The sequence below is a fragment of the Cyprinus carpio genome, chromosome B11, assembly GCF_018340385.1.
Source record: "Cyprinus carpio isolate SPL01 chromosome B11, ASM1834038v1, whole genome shotgun sequence".
Classification (NCBI taxonomy): Eukaryota; Metazoa; Chordata; class Actinopteri; order Cypriniformes; family Cyprinidae; genus Cyprinus; species Cyprinus carpio.
In genome coordinates this window covers 13,320,852-13,338,824 of record NC_056607.1, presented here as the reverse complement: position 1 = coordinate 13,338,824, position 17,973 = coordinate 13,320,852, and the positions used below count along the sequence as shown (strand labels likewise).

General features: G+C 38.4%; 1 protein-coding gene across 3 annotated transcripts in view; it reads right to left on the bottom strand.

Moving 5' to 3' along the window:
- LOC109098565 (rho guanine nucleotide exchange factor 10-like protein) overlaps positions 1 to 17,973 on the bottom strand; it is a 111,388-nt gene that overhangs the window by 23,480 nt on the left and 69,935 nt on the right. For all 3 annotated transcript variants that reach the window (XM_042734018.1, XM_042734019.1, XM_042734020.1), the window contains 3 exons: positions 7,459 to 7,545; positions 3,409 to 3,620; positions 2,373 to 2,530 (listed from right to left, as the gene is read on the bottom strand). In XM_042734018.1, the coding sequence (XP_042589952.1) occupies positions 2,373 to 2,530; positions 3,409 to 3,620; positions 7,459 to 7,545 (457 nt within the window). The remainder of the gene's footprint in view (positions 1 to 2,372; positions 2,531 to 3,408; positions 3,621 to 7,458; positions 7,546 to 17,973) is intronic.

The window sequence follows — 17,973 nt, the reverse complement described above, 5'->3', positions numbered from 1 at the left end:
TGGCGGAACATTTCAAATATGGCCAAAGATATTCAAAGCTAGTTAATTCATATGTTATTTTCCTTATAAATGAATGCTTCAAATAGCTGAGCTACAAAGATGTGCTGCATGCTAATTCCACTGCTTTGCCCTGAGCAAGTCACTTAAAGTAAATTGGTTTCATTAATACTCAAGAGTAAATCCTTGTGTTTGCAAGACAAATATGTATAACTGGTGGTGGAACTGTATAATTTCTGGCTACATCTTAAAAACATACAGCTAGAGCAAGCACTGCAAAGTGTGTTTGTGGACCGCATATCTCCCTCAACAAAACTAGCGCTTTCTATGCTAATGCGCTAACAGTACCATGTTAATAACTGCAGCGTATTGTGTAATCCAATTTATACATTTCTCTCCAGTGTGCTCAGACTTTTTCCTCGAGTTTTAATCACAGGGTTTGCACTGTAGCCAACATGGACACCATTATGTGATGCATTACATAAGCTTTTTTCTTCATCTTTTCGCCCCCATCACAGTGTGTTAATGAAGCAAAATTAGAGCGGGAACCACAGCGAGCCATTTAATTAACATTTTGAGTTGTTTATTTCTGCCTTTGAAACCAGAATAGCTTTACAATGACTTCCGACTTCCTCAGGTTAATTGCATGGCATATTCAAAATGTCAGTCTTTCCACTTTTTTTCATACATATGCTTTGAAAACATCCCCTCAGCCACTCTGTACCTCCTCATACTCAAACGAGGGCCGTCTCAGATTTGCCTCTTGCAAATCCTAGTGAGGACCTTCGGGGTGGAGAGGACTTATCTGGACACTCAAAGCATCTGCAGATGCAGTCTTTAGTTTATTGCTCTAAAAGTAATAAAGTGGAAGGAGGAGAGATGCAGTCTCATTCAGATGGGCGCTTATTGCTTCTGGGTGTAATATATTTACATATTTTCTACGGAAATTCAGACACCTCATTATTATACTTATAAATTCTGCAAACTGTTGATTAAACACAACAAAATGATCCTGCCCTCTTAATGTAGCTAGGAAAAAAGGGAAGAAAAACACAAAATCCCCCCCTAAGCAATTTCGGCTTGCTCATACGTTTCAAAAAGCTTTCTGATTAATCTCATGTGAGACCCCAGTGTTTATTACAATATTAACTGTTTTGAGGAGAATGTATTTTATTTTTACAAATAAAAAATAAATAAAAGAAATACATTTTTAAAAATCCAGCCTGTACTTCCCAGGGAATATATCTGCTTGTAATTCATTTCTTTCCACTATATGAATAGTAATATTCAATCGCCACATTGCACATCAGCATAATTAATCTTACTTTCCACTTCACTGGAGGCAATTCCTTGTTGACAGCCAGGTAAGTAGTGCACTGTGATAAACCCATTGTTCCAGGGTTGTCTGTCTTGGACCACCCCCAACATACACATACACACACACACACACACACAGCGCAGTCCCTCGCTATCTATCATGTCTCAGAATGCAAGAGTTCTGCATGCATGCCTGTCTTCTGTTGTCATTAGCCCACACTCACGCACTGCAAATGAATAAGGCGCAGGCGCAGACAGAGGACAGACTTGTGAAATCATAAATTGCTTTCAAGGTAATCCCGAATCTATTGGCTTTCCATCTAACTAATACATACCCAGAACAATCTTATCACCCCTGTCTCATCTCTGAATGCATTCAGAATACATGACAGAACTAATATCTTTCACATACTCACTGAGGCATTCAGCTAACAGAGAAGGGACGGAAAAAACATCCCTGAATGTTTGAATGGAAGGTTGATGAAAGAGCAAATTGAACACAGGGACAATCAGATTCATTTGCACTATTAATTTGATTTGATTACCCTTTCACTCTGTTGAGTCCCTTTCAATTGGGGACATACTAATAATTACCCTTCTTAATTATCCCACCCATTTAGTGTTTAATCCCATTAGCGAGAAAAGGGAAAGAGAAAACATACTGAATGTAACTGTCCATTTCTGTGCAAATGTGATAAAGAGAAAAAAACAAGCCTAATAGGATAGAAATAACATAGATGTTTAAAGCTGAAGTGATTATCCACAGTCCAAAACAAACGCCAACAATGTATGTAGAATAAATAAGCTTTGTTTGGCATTATTGCATAAAAGCAAAAGAGAAACAACTATATACAGCCTCGTGCAAATTATGAGGCTTTGAATTAAATTTTGTAAAGTTTTGTTCACATAAAAGACCAAGACTCTATGATTTCTGAACTGGGACATTAGAAGGGCTGTGGAAATGGACAACGAACTTAGAAGTATGAGCTTCTCAGGTGTACTTGAAGGCAGCGTGAGCATACAATATAATGAGACATCAAGCATTATGTAACTCGTACCTCCGTGATGTCTCTCATACACCATCAGCGTTCCATCCCGCAGGCCAGTGAACAGGAAGTTCCCGGAATGTTTGAGACACAGAACTGGACAGCCCTCAGGGTTACGGAGAGTCACAAGACATTGGGCGGCTGTGTCCATACTGCCGTAGACCAGAATGCTTTGGGAAATAAACATTGAAGGATATATAAGGACATCTAAGCAGGAAGAAGTTTCACTTTAAAATGAAGAAATGAAAGTGAATGCCTTATTTCCACTGTTCAATTGCCTTGATATTGTGAAATGATTTTTAAAAAGGAGAAATTCTATTCTCTGTAGCTAATCAGTCCCCTTCATTTGCATAAATAATATCTCAGAATACCTATTGTTCTTCTCAACCTTCATAAATGATTTAACTTACTCAGAAAATCACAGCGATTTTAAGAACGAAATTTGTTTAATTTCTGACAAAATGACTGCACATATTTTCATACTGAAATTATTTTTCCATTAAATGACTTTGGAGTCGCTAAAAGTTACGAGGATAGTCGTTACCTGTTTCTTATCCCTGTGTGCACTGCAGTGTCTGTAATGGCACCTTAAATCTGATTAAAAGGCTTTTACATTTCTTGTTTCCCCTACTGCTAGACATGTGCTCAAAACAAACAGCTATTAGGCCATTAGTCTTGGCTACCTCTTGGTTCTCACGGCCAAGTGAGCTGACATGAAAATAAAGGAAGCATTGATGAGGCACTTCATTTACATTGAACCAAAGGCTTGGGTGAATCTAGTTTCCTCAGAGCAACCTTAATTTGACTCTGTAGGTGCCTTTAGATATTTAACAGGTACTCCAATATTTTAAATTGAGGAACACAATACATATTTTTAAATAAAACACAGTCTACACTGCAAAAAAAATCATGCTTAATTCACTGTTACTTGTTGTCGATACTAATTGTGAAATCTACTAGCAATTTCAGAGTGACAACTGCTTTTTCCAGTGTATATATATTACCCTTTTTCCATTTTTTTTTTCCATATTACATATTTACATATTACCTGCCATCATCAAGTCCCACACAGATAGTATTCCCAACTCCCGTGGAGTTGTGAGGGCTGGTTTTGGCATCCTCTGAAGGGGTGGGCTCAGGCACATACTCCAAACACCTCACTGGAGCGCCCATCTGGAGGGATTTTACAGGCCGAGGTGTGGGTCTGTTCAAGGAGAAGATGTCCACCTGGCCTTGAGTGGAATCACCTCCACCGGCTACCTGCAAAAACAGAGCAAGGACACCGCTATTATAGGTAGTTATCCAGCCAAAACCACTCTCTCACATCCATGACTGTACAGGTAGGGAAAGAAAATAATAGAGGAGGGGAAGGGCAGAAAACCATGCAGAGGAAATTTCAAAAGACAGAAAACTCTTTCACTTCTTGTGTACTTTAATGTTTCCCAGCCCTGTTATTTTATTCCTGTCAATTTCAATTCTACAGTACCTGCAATGTACAAATTATAAATTTCGTAAAAATATAATCCATAGTCTTTCTCTTGATAAAGTCTCTAAAATACATACTCTATCACCCCTAATGCATTCCCAGCATCAGCTTGATAACTTCAAACATTTTTTTTTGAAACTCCAGGGATCTTTTTATCGCTGAAGCAGAAGAAAAGGTGGGATGGAGACATGTCTTTTGAAAGCCGCTGAGCTGTTTGACAATGGAGGGTTTCCTTTGGGTTGATGATTGATCGCCTTTTTAAGACAGAGACTGAGATGACAAACTCGATCCTTGGTGAAATTACATGTAGTTGACAGAATAAGACTTCAGCACAGTGCTGCTCATAAATCCATCCTCTGGTGCCTTGCTTCAACAATTGATCTCGGTTCTGCATCCATTCATTTTCCTAGCGAGTTGCTTTAAAATGCAGACTCTTGTAACACATTTGGATTGCATTGCATCATAAATTAATAATCCCCCAGTTCGTGAAAAATAGTGTTTGTCTTCACATCCTGCTCTCTCTCTCATGGTTACTCGTTCATGCATAATGCAATGAAAGCAACCCGCTCGCTATTAGAAATTAAACGAACTGATCAGCATCCCATCATGCCCACCACACAAATTGGCTCATCTCTCCTTGTGCGGCACTAAACTGCTCCAATTACAAAATCCATACAAAAAAGGAGGGAGATAAAGGGAAAGAGTATAACAGAGAGTCTGCTGGCCTTATTATAAGCGGCCCTTGTTTAAGGGCCATCATTTATGATTACCTCAGGACACTGAGCGACTGGGGCTGGCCGAGTGGAGTGTAATCTCAACCAAAGAACGGAAAAACAACACCAAAATGGGAGGGATGCTGTTGGACAGCAGAGATTAATTCTCATTTAGAGCCATGTTATGTGAGCAAAATGGCAGGGCTAAATATAGTCTTTAGCCTTACAGTTCCTCTCTAATTTGCATGCAATCATTTGTTTGATTTGTATCGCAGCGTACAATCTGGATGGCCAAGGTCTTGTGGGATGGGAAGAGCAAGGCAGAGCAAATAACGGCCTGTTGTGGCAGCGCAGTGGGAGACAGGGAGGGCTTATCTTCGGGCAAGAAGCTAGGAAAATAACTGAATCTCTTTGCGTTTTTCCTACTCAGCCGCAACATCCAGTGGGCCCTTGTTCTCCCGCTTTCTCACACAGGCTCAAATCCATGTTCGCAAACTTGACGATGATCCACCCCTCCTTTTTCGATTCAATTCCACCACAGACTAGGTGGAATTACAGTTCCCTGACAAACTCATCAGTACTTGTTTGGAGGAGTGGATATCTGGAATCGTGCCCTGGAAGCAACTCTGTTTTTTTGGCTGGAAAGCCATGAAAACCAGCCTTAGAGCCAAAGCTCTGGACAACAGAGCATTAATTAGGCTGAAATTGACTAAGAGCCTAAAGGGAGCAAAGGTAGTCTGGGGAGAAAGACTTCATCTGTCTATCTGTACACACTGGACATATTCAAACATTTGCCTTTTGAGATCCTTTACCCAATGTTTTAGATTTGTTTGGATTTATAGTTTGAGAATAGAAAACTGTGAAAATGATGCTGTATGCACCATTCAGAATTGAGTTTAAAATTCCAATCCAATTCTCCATGTGTTGTGTAAATAGAACTAAGGAAGTAAAATTTAAAAAGATGAAAATCTATGTTCAGGCTAAAAGACAAAGACCTTAAACAGAAAGCCTGTCTTTTCTTTCCATTTTGTTTAAAGCTCTCACTTTGTTGAATTTCTTTAAATTGCAAAAAACTTGCAGTTTCAATTCCTAAAATTTCAATTTCTTCTCAGTCCAATTCCAAATCCAAAAAAAACATCCTGTGGAAAATCTGAAAAAAAAGAGTAATACTTCTGCTATAGCAGCATAATTGCCAAAATGTTTTTTAAAATACTCCCTAAGGCCCCTGTAAACAACATTTTATCCAAAAACATGGCATTGGCAAACAATAAAAAAAGCAACTACTCATTTTTATTATCACTAACCAACTAAATAAATAAAATCCCAGGAAGAACACTGAGAAACACACATACACACACAAATCAATAAATAAGCCTCAGTCTTAGAAGTGAAGAGGCTAAGGAAGAGTGAATTTGGTGGATGACTGGCTAGCTTACTGTCTTGGACTGATTAGAAACAATGTCATTATTTTGATCTGAGCCATGAGACAATCCCAGCAGCCCATCTTAGAATGATCTGATTACTGTCACTGTTAATTAGGAATGCTAGCAGTGAAAACTGCCTGTTGTGATATGATGATGTGCTATCACTGACTTATAAGTTGGGAAGTAGCAAACGACTGAATCATTTCCCCTCTTCTCACATCTCTCAGTCCAGTCGAATTCACTCAGAAAATGACACCTGCTATAAGCGGAAGATGTGTTGATTGCTTTAAGGGTTTCTTTTACCCTGCTATATAGGTTTGCACAGATAGACTTTTGGCTAGCAGTGTAAAGTCAGGTCCAAATTGCAGCTTATTATGGTCATGATATGATAACAGTCTTCAACTTGGGTCAATCTGAAATAGCTGCAAACACAATAATAGACTTGTGTGGAGAAAAATGACCATAAAACTATGGAAATATGAATTAGAACAATGATTATTTTTCCACAGTCCTTCAAAAACTAATAAATAATGATTATTTTACAGCCACACCCCAACAAAGCAAAGCAGTAATACTAGTTTACTTGCTAATATATGCCTTAAATAAACATCTGAGTGTATTTTTCAGTTTTAACTTTGTTAAAATCTAATTACTGTTTCTTCCCCCAAACCATTACCATGCCAGTTTGACTGCATTTCATCTTATAGGATGCAGTAGACCAAGCCTACATGCATTTATATATCTGAAACAGAGTCAGAAATGCAAAACACAGCTCAGAAGAACAGAAAATATGTTTACGAATGCTGCATATTAGTACATTTTAACACATTTAATGAGAAACACCGGCAGCCCCACTGAGACTAAATGGATGCACTGAGATAATATTTCAAAAGTGACCCCTACGATTTAAGCTGCAGAGTGAGATTTAGATTTAGGATCAGATGTCGAGAAAATTATATTTTGGATCTGCAATGCTAAGGATTTTTGGCACCAGAACGAGGTCCTAATCCGGCCAGATATAATTTCCTACTGAATGTCTCCTTGTATCTTTTAAATCCACCCAAGTCCCCCCTTAGTGCTCTTTAGAATACCCACAAAAACAATTAACTCAAAGACACAGGCAAGGGCGTCCTTTTGTGTCCAACCAAGGCTCGAATTGGATTTATCCCCCTGCTTTGGGGGATTATGTGATAAATTGCCCACTGCACCAGAGGAGGGAGGAGAATGAGACTACTGTGTGAAACTTTTAAAGGTGATTTCACAGGGCTTGTTATGAAAACCTGTTTTATTTTACAGAATACAGGTTACGTCCACCATAACTTAATGGTAAATTAATGCTTGCCAGTTTTAAACAACGTTCAGAATTAAGACCTGTTTTGCATAAATGGGATTTAATGGTGAGGAATAATAATTAAAATCTCTTCGATCTCTGATGTCACAATATGTATATTTTATGTGCTTCTGTTTCTACTTACCCAGAGGTAGCCTTGAGGAAGTGAAGTACTCGCCGCTGAGAAACCAAGTAAAGCACATTGAACAGGATTGTGAAGTGCAGCCTCCAGCTATGAAAAAATAAAAGACAAAAAAATAATCTTACCTAATGACTGGACCTGGGAACATGTTAATTCAATGCAATTATGAAATGTAAAAATTGACCAGAGTCAGCATTTTAAAACAATTTAATTTGTTGTTATAGCTCAAGCATGGTTCAAATAATGCCAAGGTCGTAGGTTTCGACTCTCAGGGAAATTGTTCAGCTTGAATGCAGTGTAAGTCGCTTTGGATGTGTAAATAGTGAAAAATAAAATATACTAAAATGTATTTGAAATACATTAACTTTGTGCTAAGTATACTACAAATACATTGACATATTTATTTACTTAATAAAAATACCCCACAATTGTACTTTAGGTATACTTAAGTCTGCTAAATTGGAACAACTAATTTTGTGCTTAATGTAATTTAATTGTGCGAAGGTAGTGCTGAAGTCCAACTGATGATATACTGAAGTATATTTGATTGTGCTAGTGAAGTGAAACTATGGCCAGTATACTTTAGGTACACTTTAAATATCTTACATTTTAAGACTGATAATATTCAAAGATCATACAATCCTCATCAATAGTGACATTAAGGCTTAATATTACGAAATGTGCATTGTGCACAAGTAGTACTCCAAACAAAGTGTAATTATAATTTTTATATCAGTAAGTCTCGAGCAATAAGTCAGTAAATATGTTAGTAGATTTTAACTACAATATACTTAGAATGAAATAAATGCATTTTAAATATATTACTTTTTTACTAGGGCATTAATGAAATCTTTGAGAAAAAAAAACATTTTAAACTCATTTTAAGGATGTTTAGCAGATATATTTTAGCAGACAGGAAAACAAGACAAAAATACTGATTAGGAAAATGATTCTCAGATCACAATGTAGCAATGTGGCTCACTTCAGGTGGTGGGTGGCATGTTTATGGCGACCATAATGTTGCGTGATATCACGCCATATTAACAGACCACAAACAGCCGCTGTTTGGGAATGTTTATATTTAATGTGAGAAAGAAGGCTGGGAAAGATGGCAGAAAGCACATCTAATTTAATTAGGGAAAGAGAGGAGAGTTTGGTATCTATGAGAATTGAATATCTTTCATGTTGCCCCCAGTGGAAACTGGGCATCAACCGCTAGCTATTTCCAGCAGTCATTTCCCATTTTCCCCACTTTTTCAAAGTGCAAACATAAACAGGTCCAAAATAATGTTGGCAAAATGACAATTTCAATCAGCCGAGAGCTCTGCCTCTCCCTTCTCCGAAACAACTCCCTTCTTTTTTCATCAGAACGCAGAGTTTTCTTTCCTCTTGCATATCTACCATTTATCCCATTTTTAAATCATTCATCCATCTGCGGTGACAAAAATGTCTATTTTGTAGTTAAATGCCAGTCATGGCAGGAGCACATATGGCAGCCTGCGGGCAGCAGGGCTTGGCTGGTGGAGGGAAGGGACAGACTGAGGCTTTCTGAGTCACTTTTGAGCACTGTTGCTCAGTGAGAAGCACAGGCAATCTTCACAGGTGGAGATTGATTTGTCTTTGTCCATTCTCCAATGAATAGCAAGTGCATTTGCCTGAATATCTGCTTCAGATGCAGTCCCTAGGAGTCTGACACATGCTACATGATTCCCCAGCAACACATTTATTCTGGGTTCTCAAATGGCACCTCGCAAGACTCCTGTCCAACTGCAGAGGTAATATACTGCTTCTGAAAACAGACTTAATCCGGCCCATCCTGAATGCTTCTTTTTGTGTATGTAATTTCAGTATGGGTGAAATCAAATGCATAAGATGCTAAGAGTGTATTTAACTTCTGGTCTTTACTTTAAAATACTTTATAATACAAAATTATGGGTAAAAGGTATTGTCAACATCAACCTCAGTTTGCTCAGCACATTAAAGAGACTGACAAAGAACAAGGAAGAAATACATTTCACGTTTGTATTACTTTGCACTGTGCTAAAATGAATATGAAATTTTAAAGAAAATTTTTTTTTAGACAAATAAATTAAAGTAAAAAATAAATAAAAGAATAAGAAAATTATAAATTATATAAATAGTTACATAATTATATTAGCATACAAAATTATATAAATGAAATTTGTGTGAATAATTAATAAATATGTATAATCTGTTTACAATGGAAGTCAATGGTCTCCAAAATTGTTTGCTTACCAACAATCTTCAAAACATCTTTTGTTTTCCAAATGGAACAACATGAGGGTTGGTGAAAGATGACAGTTTTCATTTTTGGGTGAACTATCCCTTTAAGAATTCAGGGTAAGCCATGTTAAATTAATCATAATAGTGCCCATCATTCAAACTCAGTCCACATTATCAGTGCTTCACAGTCAGCAGCTCAACTCAAAATGACTAAATAACCTAAAAGGCCATTTAATTAGCATCAGGATGCCTTATTCCACTAAGCCTCTCGCTCAAATGCAGGTGCAACACAGGAGATCCCAAATGGAGAAGGAGAGCGTTCGTAGAGAGATTTGATGGAAAGCTTGTGTTTGGGTGCTCGTCTGGGGAAAGGGCACTAGGTGAGCTAATTAAAGAGAGATTTGTTGATGAAGAAAGAGGGCGGCCACACAGATGCTGGCCCCAGTGACCCACTGCTCTACATGGTATCCACCCCACCCTTCTGGGTGATGGGCTGTATGCCAGCTCCAGGTGGTGAGCATCTTTTCCATAGGCCATGAACTCATCTGGAGGAAACCCATATTAGCTTCCCTTGCATGTCTATCCTGCCTGCAAAATGTCCACATTTAATCCTGTAATCAAATGCACAAGGATAGTGTCACAGCATCTAGACAAATATGAGAAAATTTTTAAATGTTTTCAACCAAAAAGCAACACTAAAGACATGTTCACTGGCCTTATATGTGGAATAATCTCCAGTCGACTCAATTATTATCATCAGGCTTGAGGAGGTTTGGGGACAGAATCCTTAAAGCGAAACAAATGGAGTAGTATGCTTTGAGGTGATTTTCTGCGACAGTAATCAAATCCCTACTTTACCTGTGCTTTGTTCAATGCATTTTTAGATGTGATGAACGCTACACAAAAGAACATGCATCCTCCCTCCCAGAGTTAATAAGTAAGTATGCAAGTTTTGGCCTACCTTTATGACTCATAAAAGGACCACATCTTAAATAAAAATAAAAAAAAAAATTGTAGAGATGGTTAATTAAATATTTTTCTTCTAAGCATGATGTCTGAATGCATTATAAAACATGTAGCTTTGAAATTGCAAAATATATTATGCATTATGATGACAATAACAATACAAATATTTATACAATTATAAAAAAAGCTGCTACTAACCCTCACGTGTGTCAGTGTTGTGGACTTGAGTTTCCTTGTTTTACCCCAGTCTTAGTTTCTGTTTTCCTTATTTGGTCATGTTTCCTGTTCCTGTCTTCAGTTCCATTAGTTACAGGTGTTCCCCGTTTAGTTAATTTTGTTCCAGCCGTGTCCCATCAGTGTCTGTCTTTAAATAGTGTTCTCAGTTCTTAGTTCTCTGTCTGCTGTTGCATGTCATTAAATGTCAGTTATCCGTTTGTATCGCCGTGTGCATTTAATTAAATAGTCTACTTCATCATTCTCCTGGTTCCTTCCCCAAGCGGAGTGTGACAACGTGCATATACATTTATAATGACATTTGTTTTATTATATAACAAATGATTAAAAATAGCTGCAACCAAGCACAATAACTACTTAAACCAATAAGTTCTAAAAAATATTTATATTCTAAAACAAAAAACCTTTTACAGACATTTCTTAATTCATATTAATGCATTCATTGCCTGTAATAAGGTTGCATGCACTGCACTGTACATTATGTAACTAAACTGCATGCTCATATAATGTTTTTGCTAATCCATAACTATGGAAGAACATGACACAGGCAAAATTGGGTGCAGATTAGGAAAATAGAAAAACTAGAAAATTAGAAAAACTAAGACTAGTAGGTTTTGCAAATCTAATATAGTGGAAATAAATGGAATCTGAGATATACCAAATGTCTCTATGATTCTACAAACACAATGACCTACAGTATAGGAACACTAATAGGATATTCACTGATTAATTTTAATTAAATTCCTTGGGTAGAAATCAATATTTTGAAATGTCCTTTTCAGCGTTTCTACCATTGACAGTTTATTCAGTATGTTCAGGTTTTAAGCCATCAAAATGTACGACAAATTAGCAATGGTATCAATAATACAAAAACCAGTACACAGTATCTGTATATCCATAACTCCACCACACATATTGCAACACTTAGCTGAGCTGCGGCTCTACAACTTTATCATTAAATAAACTGTGGTTAGCATTTAATCCACAAAGCTTGGCTAACACAGAGTGCAGCAAACCGAATGAAAAGTCTAGTCTGAGTCACTACAGCAAAGCGGCACTCCACTCTGATGAAAGAAATCTCCAATCCTCCTGACAACAGCATCACAGGCGGCTCCCACAAGCTAACAAACACTAATAGAACTCTTCTGTTGGTTATTAACTGATAATTGCAAGGCTTTAGAGTCCTCTTTACCACTTCTTCTTCACTCTTAGCCTCAAGGTAGAAGCAGGGAGAGCCAAGATAGCACAATAACAAAGCACCAATGCTAACTTGATCGCAGCTTGAGAATCAAACTGCATTTTTATTTGTTCAACACAAGCTAAATGAGTGCTAGTCTAGGGCTCATGCTGTATCATAGCATTTTCACTAATCCTTGTGGAGAAGAGTGGAGTGGAGAAGAGCTGCAGATACCGGGAACCCTCAGAACAGCTGCATAATGCAAGGCTGACATGAGTACTTTTAGCATTCTGCTACATCGCAGGATTAGGAAGAGGGAAGCGGGAGTGGATTAGCCTATAGGAATTCAATACACGTGGGGAAAAGGACCGGTGACACATGTATGCGTCTGAAGTGCTATAGAGGTTGTAGCAGTTTAGCCGTCAATGTGACTAAATTAAACCACCCAAGTCCCTCCCTCTGAAACAATTGTGCCGTCTCATGGGCAATGACATGCCTCTGTTTGCTAGTTGTTTTCCAATATCCCTTGGTGACTCTAACGCAGATGGACAACAGGATCAAAGCTGAAATGAGCTGCAAGAGTTACGATTTTATGAGCTGGATGAAATCCAATCTTTTAAATTTCACAGAGCAAGATAAGCAAAGATCAAAGTGTCAACCTGCTGTGCTATCTGTTATGCATTTTGCATAGAATATTTAGAGTAATGTGAGCAGAAGTATAAGTTTTCAGTTGGACCTCTCAAATTTTAGCCCTCCACTTACTTGGTGTCGGGTTCATGAGCTGGATCATGGCCTGTGGTCAAACACATGCCTGAGCTATTGAATAACATACGCAAATTGCAAAGAACAGTTCATCTCAGAAAGAAAATCCTGTTTTCATTTTCTCTCTCTCATGTGGTTCCAAACCTGTATTGCCCCCCCCCCATCCATTAAAAGAAAATTCGTTTTTGATGAATAATTTGTCCACTATTTTTCATATAATGGAAGTAATTGAGGACTCAAGCTCCAAAAAAGCAATATAATTTGAAGTAGCGATGTCAAATGACAAAAAACTGGTCTGAATGATTTGTTCCCAAATCTGATGGATCTGGTTCGTGTTCAACACAATGATTGACTCAATGATTCATTTGTAGTGGTTAACAGCTCACTGTGGGGGAAGAATATTTTCCTAAGATTCAGTTTGTTCAACTTCTACAGTATCATATGGCTTCAGAGGTCTTCAGAAGGTAATATGACTTTATAGTGCTTACTGATTGGTTTGGAGCTTGACAGCCCCAGTTTCCAAACAAAATATTTCAAACTGAATATTTCATTACAAAGAATTTAAAAATTCAACATAAAAAGAAATGTATTCTGGATTGGAACATCATGAGGTTGAGTAAAATAATGACAGTAAAATTATTGTTATCAATTATCAAAGTTATCAATTTGTGGGTGAACTAGTATTTTAACATGTGGTTTTAACCAAGAAGCTCTGGTTCTGGTGACAACTGCTGAAAATTTCACATCAATGCTAGGCAGGATAGCATTGTGAGTCATTTAACATATCAGTGTACCACAGTACCATCTGACAATGGCAGGACATCACTAAACAACATTCATATTCATGTGGGCATTGATATTTCCCTCCTTATGTTCTGCTCAGTCACTCTGCACTTTGTGATGCATCCAGCTAATGCGATGAGAATCCAACATGTCTCTTTATCCCTCTTGGCACAACTTCTCTAACATGGTGCGACGATCCCAGAGTCGTTGAGATGAAAGCGATGGACTGTCCTGCAAATAATGGGTTTTAAAATACGAGTAGAAGCCAGGAGTTGTCTGGAGAATAAAAAGTCTCTGAATCTCTCGGTTTCTGTATCTATCTCTGCCTTTCTCTCTCTACCAAGCGGAACGCGTGAATGGGGAAAAGTGGTGAGCCACTACAATCTAATTGGAGGATGCCATTGCAAGGCACCACAGAGGATTGTGACGGGAGGGTATCTTTAATCCCCTTGATCAGATGACATGGAACACAGAACAAAAGGTCCTCAAATCCCTACTGCGCTGAGCGGCAGGCACTGTCACCAAGCTGCCATGCTGGCTCAAGGAACGTATCCCAGGCTTTAAGCTCCACTTTTAAACACCCCTTTATCCTGCACAGCTGTGCCCCTGTAAAAACTGCTTAAAATTCTCTGAATGATCATAATAATTACAAGAAACAGCTACTAATCAGGTGCTGACAAGGGAGTGGTAATGTTAGATAACCAAATCTCCTGCTTCACTTTCAATTCCAGTACACTTCGCCTTATCAGCCTTGGGGGACAGGTAAGGTGGAGATGAATCCACATTAATAGTGGTGGAATGCTAATGAACCACATTTAAGCAGAAGACACAATGATCCAGGTCGCTTCGGGTTCCCCCGCAGAGGCCAAGTTTACACTGCAAGGAGCATGCAAAGCACTTTAATGTTGATGTGCGACCGCTGTTTAATTTGCAATGGCCCGTGTGGGGTGATAGGTTGAAGAAGACTGACAGCACAATTAGCCGAGAAAAGGCAATTCAAAGAAATACGAATACCAGATTAACTCCAAGATTGAGGCTGTTTTGTTTCCTCTCATTAAACTATTGCTCTCAGAACGTTTCTATATCCCACTGAAAGTATATCACAGAAAGCGTTGACGTTTAAATTAGCACATTTTGTGCCCACTAAGCTTTGCTCCTTATGGTTATATTAGTCCCTGCCCTTGGTTTTCTCCATAAAACAGAGGGGGCGTGAGGAAACGGGGTGGAGGACAGGACAGTGACTGCTTGTTTTAAAGGTTCTGTTAGAGCACTGATGATTTCCAATAATTAGCATGTAACTGTCAAAGCTACAGATCAACCCCTTTACAGATGACCTCTCAGACTGTGCTGCAATGCCACCTCCAGCAAAAAAAGAACAGATACACACTGCCCTCTACTGCTGGATAAAGTCAACAATATGGATGCCTCGTCAAACCTCTGCTGCCACACAGGAAAATCTGACATATAGTTAAGGGAATATCTCATCCACTGGTATTATTATTCTGCAGAGAATAGAGGTATAGTTATTCAAAACTGAAAAATGTCATGTTATTCCAAACCTGTACTTTTTGAAGAATGTTTCCACTGTTCTCCATTCAATGAAAGGAAGTGGGGTCCAAAAGGACACTGGGTCCTCTCATTGTATGGACAAAAAACAAAGGACGTATACAAGATGAGGTTAACTATCACTTTAAAAAGATAAAAGGAGCCTTTTCTGTCTGTTTTGTAATACCCCTCATACATTAGAGATAATTTTATTGTCAATGCTCAGAGTAAAGAGGCATTTTCATCTCCTAATAAGCCCTAAGTCCTCTATTTACACCATTTCTGATGGCCTTGCGATATCTCAAGTTCACCTGAGATATCATTACAATCTAATATGGCTCTCATGACTGGAGAGGAAAACAAATGGGCTATAGCACAAAGCCAGAAAGGCATCCGGGCTTATTACCGAATTGGCCTTTCGTAGAACAAGATCTCCACACAGATGCTATGATAGCCTTGCTGCCATGGGCTATTCACATAGCATAATGTGGTAAATCCTGGTCACAACCCTGAGGCGAGCCCATAACAGATATGTCATTGTGCTAGTGGGCTGTTTGCTGCATACTACAGTGCACTGAAAAACCCTGGGCTGCTCGCAAGAGCCTACCTGGACGGTTATGACTACATATCTATGGTCAGCCAGTCAAGGAGCTTCTGGCGATGATACCATATGAACTGATCCAAGACCAGTCTCAAGGTGGTAGAGGAAACATTAATGGGACTGTTCATCTAAAAATGTAAAGTCTGTCATCCTTTACTCACTCTCACGTTGTTCTTGAACTGTATGCCTTCTGTGGAACACAAAAGGTTAAAGGGCTAGTTCACCCAAAAATGAAAATACTTTCATTACACCCTCATGTCAATCCAAACCTGTAAGACTGTCGTCCATCTTCGGAACACTAATTAAGATATTTTTGATGAAATCCAAGAGCTTTCTGACCCTGCATAGACAGAAACACAACTACCACGTTCAAGGCCCAGAAAGGTAGTAAGGACATTGTTAAAATAGTCCATGTAACATCTGTGGTTCAATCTTAATTTTATGAAACTACGAGAATACTTTCTGTGCACAAAGAAAACAAAAATAACTTTATTGAACAATTTCTTCTCTTCCGTGTCAGTCCTTGACGCATGTTCACAAGAGTACCACGACACATACATGTGGTGCTTTTGACAATGTCCTTACTACCTTTCTGGCATTGAACGTGTCAGGACCAGAAAGCTCTCGGCTTTCATCAAAAATATATTTATTTGTGTTCCGATGATGAACGAAGATCGTCCAGGTTTGGAACAAAATGAGGGTGAATAATTAATGACATAATTTTCATTTTTTCATTTTCACTTTAACTCAAATAAAATATGGCAACATTATTGATACTCAAGTCACTTGTTTCTTGCATGTCCCGTAAACAAACAGATTTTATGATTTTGAAAAATGTCTCCGTGGTTTTTGTCCATACAATGAAAGTCACTGTGGTCTTATGTTGCTATGTACCCCATTGACATCCTTCACCATTCAAAATATTCTTCAAATATTTGTGTTCTACAGAAGAAATTAAGTCTTACAGGTTTGGAACAACATAAAGTCATGAAACTGACAGAATTCATTTTTGGGTGAATTAAATCTTTAATTTTTTTTTTTTTTTTTTTTTAAATTTAAGTTTCTTCTGCTAGAAATGTTCTGTTCCCTGTTCAAAATATTATTCCTGTCAAGAGTGGCACTCGTGACTTTTGAAAGCTGCACTGTTAAACACCAGACATGAACAAAGTCTCCCTCAGAATAAAAGATTTTGAGATATTGTCGCATCCTGTCACCAAACTTTGCAATGGACAGTGACAAGCTCCAGTTGTATCTCGGGAGCTTCTGCTGAGTGCAGCGATTTGCAGCCTTGACCGAGACGGCGAGTTTATATCATCATTTGTGACGGGTCCTCTGTGATCTTGACAGAGAAAAGGAAATCAGATTTACACTTCCTGTCTAACATAATCCAAATGCGTTGAGGACCCAATCCATTCTCCCTGCTTGAACTCTGCAGATGAACAAGTGACAGATTAGGGCAAAGCTATCTGAGTAAAAAAACAAAAGGGCTCTTAATTAATTACACTGATCCTTGGAGATGAAGGGGCAGATGAAGAGGAAGTTAAGCTATCAGCAATTAATAGCAAAGCCTCGATGAAGCCTCCTGGATTTAGCTGTAAGTCCGGTTGGGGGTTTTAAAATTTAGCTCAATGTACTGTATACGTGTTTGTATTTGCTTGCAGGATATATTGCAGCATAGGAGAAAAAGTGTCACAGCAGTCCACCAGAGATGTGAAGGAAAAAGCTTTTAATCCATGCTGTGGCGTCTGTTCTTCACAGACGAGGAGGAAGATGAAATGAAGAACTCACAGAGGGATCGAAAGGAAGCAGAGAGGGGAATATATGCACAGAAAAGTTTGCGGAAGGCATAACCTCGTCTGATTTTATGGGGAAAAAAATCCATGCTGACAAAAAACAAAGGAGAAAAAAAGTAGAATCAACAGAGGGCTGCCATGTAAGGGGAAGGGCACCTTTCTCCAAGACATTTCTGATCTATATTTCATGTGCTTTCTGTCTTGGTCTCATGTGTTGAGCATCAGCTTGAGATGTAAGTTCTATCTTTTTTTTCTTCCCCTTCCTGCTGTAACAGCTTCAAGTCATTGGTGTCATATATCAGTCCTTCTCCAAACGGTGCTATAAATAGACTCCATCCACACATTCACTATAGCAAGAGATGTCATAGTGCCATCTCGTCCGGAGTCAACAATCAATCATTGAGTTCTGCAGC